General features: G+C 40.1%; 1 protein-coding gene across 1 annotated transcript; it reads right to left on the reverse strand.

The window, feature by feature from the left end:
• Window positions 1–688: 688 nt before the first annotated feature.
• LOC140002706 (ATPase family AAA domain-containing protein 2-like) lies at window positions 689–2,919 on the reverse strand. The gene is made up of 3 exons (XM_072039454.1): window positions 2,357–2,919; window positions 1,490–1,580; window positions 689–1,066 (listed from the first exon to the last, which is right to left on the reverse strand). The coding sequence occupies exons 1-3, from the start codon at window positions 2,486–2,488 to the stop codon at window positions 954–956; spliced, it is 336 nt and encodes a 111-aa protein (XP_071895555.1). The 5' UTR covers window positions 2,489–2,919; the 3' UTR covers window positions 689–953.
• Between the last annotated feature and the right edge of the window lie 3,817 nt (window positions 2,920–6,736).

A 6,736-nucleotide genomic window follows, 5' to 3' on the forward strand; every position in this document is an offset into this window, starting at 1 on the left:
AGTTGCTAAATAGCTAAAAACAAACAAACAAACAAACAAAAAAAAAAAAAACAAAAAACAAGACCATTTCTTTCTGGAGGAGGTTCCCACAATGAAAGCACGGGGATTAAGGATGTGATGGCCACAGAATTCCATTCATCTAGTAAATATCAATGCTAATTGATCTCACGTGCACATGTATAGTACGATCTACAAACATTTAAATTAGGAGACTGGTTAAAAACGATGATAGCTAAAACAATATTTAGCTTAGACCAGTTATACTTGTATCCTGGTCCCGACATTCTTCAGAAAGGAATTAGAAACATTGACCTAGAAATGCTTCCCCTCCAAATATCTGAGTTTTGATTTTTTAAAGAAAAATAGGTGCCTTATACTTCAAACCTCAAGTCAACCTCTACAAATGCTAATTATCTTAGCTGCCGTCAGAAGCAGGATGCTTCAGTAGAGAACGCATCGTCCTTTACTGTGTATTGAGTCATTCAGGGCTTCCATTTGGCATTTCAGTTTCGAATCCAGAATAAAACCTATGCGTTATCTTCCAGACATGCCCAAAAGAAAGACATGCACATGCAAATAATAAAATTCTACCATCATTATGTCTGAAAGGTTTAAGTTGATTGCACAAACCACAAGTTTTTGCTTTAGCAGAATTATAAAGAAGTGGATGCTGTGGTTATACCTTGCTGTCGGTCCTCCTTTAGTGCGAGCTGTGCATGCGGGAAGATCTTCTGCACAACTTGTAAAATATTCGCTCCTGATCTTTTAAAAAGTGGCTTGAAAATGGGTGATAGTGCTTGTCCGGGTGAAGCCACGATCCTGTTTGATGCCGGAACAACCTTCTTCAGAGCCATGAAAAAGTCCTTTGCTTTTATTTTAATAGAAGCAACCTCTCCCTACTTGCATAATATAATGCTTTTTTTTTTTTTTTATATAATGCTTTTTTTTTGCTTTTATTTTAATAGTAGCAACCTCTCCCTACTTGCATAAATCTGAGGATAGCATCGACGTAGAGAGCACAGCGCAGCTTCAGTACATAAAGATTTGATATCTGCACCACAGTATCCTAACAAACAAAAATCAAACATTACATCAGTCAAGGCCCAGGTTTACAACATGCAACATTTAAAGAATTTGTAATGCCAAAACCAAACAGGTTAACAGGGAATTCAAAGTGCTACCGCTCTGCAGGGAAGTTTCATGTTGCGCACTGATATCCTGCGCTTATGCAGCTGAAGCAGACTCCTCATCAAAAACTATACTCTTGAGGAAGATGCCCCAGAACCATTTAACGTTCTCAGACAACAAAAAGAACGACAACAAAGAGTAAATAGATGAAAGCATCTAACTCTTATTGCTATGAAGGCGTGCCAGCTGCCTCGTTGACTAGTTGTGCAGCAAGGCACAAGAGCTTGGGTACTGCCTGGTACAAGCTAAGGTTCTTTACAACTTGCTCACAAGCAAGAATCCATTTTGGTTTCAGTCTTACCAATGCATTTCTCAGCTAGTTCATCAAGCAACATGTCCGGTGGCTTAGGAGTCCAGTCACGAGTATGAATCTTGAAAATTTCTTTTCTAGCCTGGAAGCAAAATCATTGCGTTTTAGCTTGTCCCAAGTTTTCCTTAAAAATACCAAGAAACAAACAAACCAAAAAGCAAGCAAACAAACAAACAAACAAAAAAACCCCAGTCCTTCCTCAAAACCCCTCATTTATTAATACACTTTTCTTATTTGCTCAACTTTCAAGTATTTTACAGTTATTTAATATACACTCTGCATTTTCAACCAGGAAATTGAATATTTCTTATTTGTTATACTGAACTTTTTCTAGGAACCTACAATGAAAGAAAAGGCATTTATAGCTTCAATAACAAGTTTCCAAACTACGAGACCTAATGACCCAGAGGAAAATACTGTAATGAAAAATTTATCCAGAAACATTTCTTTGTTGTCCAAAAAACTTCTCTAAAACTTAGCAAGCTTTCATTGTGACAGTCTCATTACTTCATCACATTTGCTTTTCAGTCAGTAAATGCACAGAAAGCACTTCTGGCACAATGCTTCAAATTGCTACAATTACTATAAAGAAGAAAATAATTATGACTCAAACTACTACCACTGATCCGGGGCACAATCAAATGCAAACACGTCCCCTATTCATTCATAAGTGAAGGATTGAGACCAAAAACACAACTTCATGATGAAAACGCCCAAGTGGACTAAATAATTAAGCAAACAGGTACAACTTTGCAGTGTCTCCACATATCACTCTTTTGTTCAAGTTGTCAATTATTTTTTTTTCCTATAAAGTTGGACTTTGCCATGGTAGCACTAACATTCAATTTAAGTTCTCACCTCTTTATTTGGCAAGTTGAAGAGGAACTCTCTGCCAAAGCGTCCTGGTCTTCGTAAAGCAGGATCTATAGAATCCAGTCTGTTGGTAGCTCCGATTACCACGATCTCCCCTCTGTTATCTGTGCCATCCATAAGCGTCAGAAGAGTTGAAACAATGGAACTAATAGAAAAATATAGTTTTTATTTACTGGTTCAGTAAATTTTGTTACATTCCACATGACTTTCTTGATGCCGGAACAACCTTCTTCCTAGTAGTCATTCAAAAGTGGGAAAAAAATAGTCTACCAAGTCGGGTTTTTTTTTTTTGGTTTGATAATACATCTGCAGACTGGTAAGTCATCAAGCACTTCAAGACTGTTTGAAATAATCTCTACATTAATGGAAAAGGAGTACTGCACACTTCTGCTCAGGAAGAAAATCACGGAAAATGTTCCGTGATGTTCCCTCGTGCTTTGGTAATGCTCTTTCTCAGTGTTTTTAGTCTTGTCCTTTCTACCTTGGCATCTCTCTGCAATAGCTGAGGAGGAAAGCTTTTTAGAGCTACATTCAGTGTCACACTTGAGAGAGGAAGTTTGCCGCAATTTCTCACCAGGCTCAGAAGTCTCTTTGCCGTACAAAACGTTTTCTTTTGAAATGAGGTCACGTTCTTTTGATCTTCTTGGTTTCTCCTTGTCTCCACCGTCATCACATTGGTACTGTGCGAGGTATTCATCCTTCCCAGTAGATTTCGGAGGGTCCGCGACACTGCACAAAATAAAATCACATTTCTCACTTCTGCTGAAGGACGTGAAGATTAACAGTAAAACCTTCCAAAGGCAAACAAACAAACAAAAACCTCCAGACTACAGGAACACTCGCAAAGATATGCCATTTAGAAACCTCTCCTGCGATAAGGACACCTTCTCCAGCTCCCAGAGAAAGTGTTTTTTCCCCTCTTGCTTCTGAAGCCATTGCACTAAAAAAGCACACGCATCTGTCTCCCTCCACATGCTGCTGCTCTGAATAAGAGCCAGAAGATTCAAAACCACCCTATTTGGTCTCCCCACATAGCCGAAAAAAACACCAGTTGAAACAGAGTTTTCTACCTCTCTCCCAAGAATTTACATTCACGTATCCTGTGACTGCAAAAATAGAAGGCGGGGCTCAGGAGGAACAGCCAGTGTTGGAAATGAAAAAAAGCAGCCTGTTTCTTCAGAGTCTTAAGCCTATTCTACTAGGAAAACAAAACAAAACAAAACAAGAGGAGAGGAGAACAACAGCGGGAAATTTACCTATTCTCCAGGTGTTCAATTGCAAAGCCTCCGCTGGAGGATCAACAGCTGTGAATTCAGCGTGCTTAGGAGAAATCAGATCTATGTCTGAACCACAACTATTTCAGTAGTATCACTAACTTATGTTACTCTGAAGAAGCAGTCAGCACCGTTTCTATGTTAGGAAATAGCTGAACAGAGTCTGTTATTCACAGGAATTATTCAGGCAGGCTTCTTTAGGAAGGCTGGGTTTCACTAGAACATTACTAGCCTGTAAGCCTCACGGCATCACCTTCCATCTTGACTGCTAAACCTCCTTGCTCCCTACTATCTTCTTTGCCAAGATACAGCTGTCCACGTTTACTTTTCCTACTTGGCTGGACTGAATTTAAGAAGGGATCTTGCAACTCTTCCTCTTGTTTGCCACTTAATCATCACACCAAATGAAAACTATTTGCCTTTCACCTCTTTATTTCAGGCATTCTTTCCTAGTGGTCATTTAAAAACGGAAAGAAAAAGTCCATCAGCTTTTTTTTTTTAATATCCAGCAGACTGTTAAGTCACCAAGCACTTCAAGACTGTTGGAAATAATCTCTACATTAATAGAAAAGGAATTCCTCAAACACACTGCGGCCGCTTACCTTTAATACACTCGTTGGATGAGACGGAGGTGTATTTCTTGCTTTCGCCTGCACTGGAAGGCTTCCCTTCCTTGTAAGGTTGTTTACTGCTCTCACTTCTGCATTGCTCACATGAAGAGCCATCTGGAGGATGGGATTCTTCCTTCTCCCGCGTTATCTTCTGGAAACGAGGATCTAAGTGTTCCAAGGAGCCTTTCACTTTCCTGCTGTTTCTCTTTTTTCTTCTTTTTCTTCTCCTTTTTCTTCTTGTTTTACGCTTGGGATTGGCATTGTCAAAGTGGAGCACACAGAAACACAAATCGTGAAGTCTGAAAGAAACATGCAAGTTTAAAAGAGAAAAAAAGATGTGGCACTTGTTGCCTATATGAAACTTTATTTATTTTACCACAGGTGATGATTTGCAGCATGTCAGCTATTTTGTGGTGCTTTGTGCACACGCAACTTACTTTAGATGTAGCAAACTTAAGCCCTCAGATTGGAGGACCATAGGTCCTGGTTTGTACACAGATCATTAACAATGGCTAGCTCTGGAATACGTGCAAGCAGAAAAAAACTTTTAACCTAATCCAGAATGGTGTACGGATGTGTTTCCAACTATGTGGTCCAAAGCTAGTGCTCTGAAACAATTCAGCAATAGCTTTCCTATCTTCACTGATCAACCTAACAACATGATCCCCAGCCAGCTGATGCTATCTAAGTAACTTAGAAACTACCAGAAAAAAAAAAAAAAAAAAAAAAAAAAAGAAGAAGAAAAAAAGAGAAGAAAAAAAAAAGGAGAAAAAAAAAAAAGAAGGAATACATGAGAAGCACCCAGAAAAGAATTAGGATAAAAAATGCGGAGTATGCTGGAATCCTTGCTTACTTGGAATCCTTCTCTCCATGTTTATCCTTAGACTTCTTTTTCTTCTAGAACTTGTGATATTTTTGCATTTTTTTCACCACCTAAAAGCTCCTTTTCTATCTTTCTGTCTTTCTATTTCACTTTCACTACCTTCTGCACGGGTAGATTTTCTTTTTCTGTTTCCTTCTGTTTCATTTTTCTGGCGACAGTTCTCCAAATGAGCTGACACAGGTGGAAGCGCATGTCTTTCACGAGAATGTCTTCCAGAATGTTGCTGAGATACTGAGCAACGATGCAAGTCTGCTCGGGGTGTGCTAAAGCGACGTCCATCTTCATCTCTCAAGAGGGAACCGTGAGGCCATCCACTTTTGTAATGATAATGCTTATGTGACCTGCCGTAGTAAGTTGCAGTCCATTTGTCAAAGGCTGCATCGCCGTGAGAGAACTTTCTCTCTCTACTGTCTCCTGTCGCATGAGGTGAATAGTAATCATTGTAATAGCTACATCTTTCCCACCTCCGTGCTTCATCTCGATAGTATCTTTCTCTGCTCCAACTTCTTTCCCCTTTGGATCGGTAATATCTATTGCTACCTTGTTCTGATCTTCCTCCGCTGCCAGATCTGGACTTTGAATATTTGACTGCTCTTCTGCCATTCTCAGGGCTGTTTCTTTCACCAGGGAAAGATCTGCACCTGCTTCCCTCCCAGTGCTCCTGCTTGTGACGCTTTTGCTCAACAACTTCCACGCTCTGAGAACACCTCCTCTTGCTGGAAGGACCTGCTTTTTGACTCTCCTTCTCTTCACTAGGAGCATGTTCCCTCTTGCTTTGGTAATGCTCTTTCTCAGTGTTTTTAGTCTTGTCCTTTCTACCTTGGCATCTCTCTGCAATAGCTGAGGAGGAAAGCTTTTTAGAGCTACATTCAGTGTCACACTTGAGAGAGGAAGTTTGCCGCAATTTCTCACCAGGCTCAGAAGTCTCTTTGCCGTACAAAACGTTTTCTTTTGAAATGAGGTCACGTTCTTTTGATCTTCTTGGTTTCTCCTTGTCTCCACCGTCATCACATTGGTACTGTGCGAGGTATTCATCCTTCCCAGTAGATTTCGGAGGGTCCGCGACACTGCACAAAATAAAATCACATTTCTCACTTCTGCTGAAGGACGTGAAGATTAACAGTAAAACCTTCCAAAGGCAAACAAACAAACAAAAACCTCCAGACTACAGGAACACTTGCAGAGATATGCCATTTAGAAACCTCTCCTGTGATTAGGACACCTTCTTCAGCTCCCTGAGAAAGTGCTTTCTCCCCTCTTGCTTCTGAAGCCATTGCACTAAAAAAGCAAATGCATCCGTCTCCTTCCACCTGCTGCTCTGAGAAAAAAGGCATAGGGGCGAGCGGGGAACAGCCAGTGTTTCTCCAGACAGTGGAGAAAAATGGAAAAACATTCTATGAAGGAACACAAGTTCTCCTTGAGGCACCAACCTGCATCAGAGTGATATGCTCAGTGCTGATCATTAGTTCTGTTCGTAACGCTGGATATACAGCATGGAATTGTACTAATTTAAATCCTTCCATTAAATACTATTAGTAGACAGATAAAACCGTAACGAACTTCCATAAGGTCTTGTCTTAATCAGACTGTGCTCATT

This window comes from Anas platyrhynchos, chromosome 5 (genome assembly GCF_047663525.1).
Source record: "Anas platyrhynchos isolate ZD024472 breed Pekin duck chromosome 5, IASCAAS_PekinDuck_T2T, whole genome shotgun sequence".
NCBI lineage: Eukaryota > Metazoa > Chordata > Aves > Anseriformes > Anatidae > Anas > Anas platyrhynchos.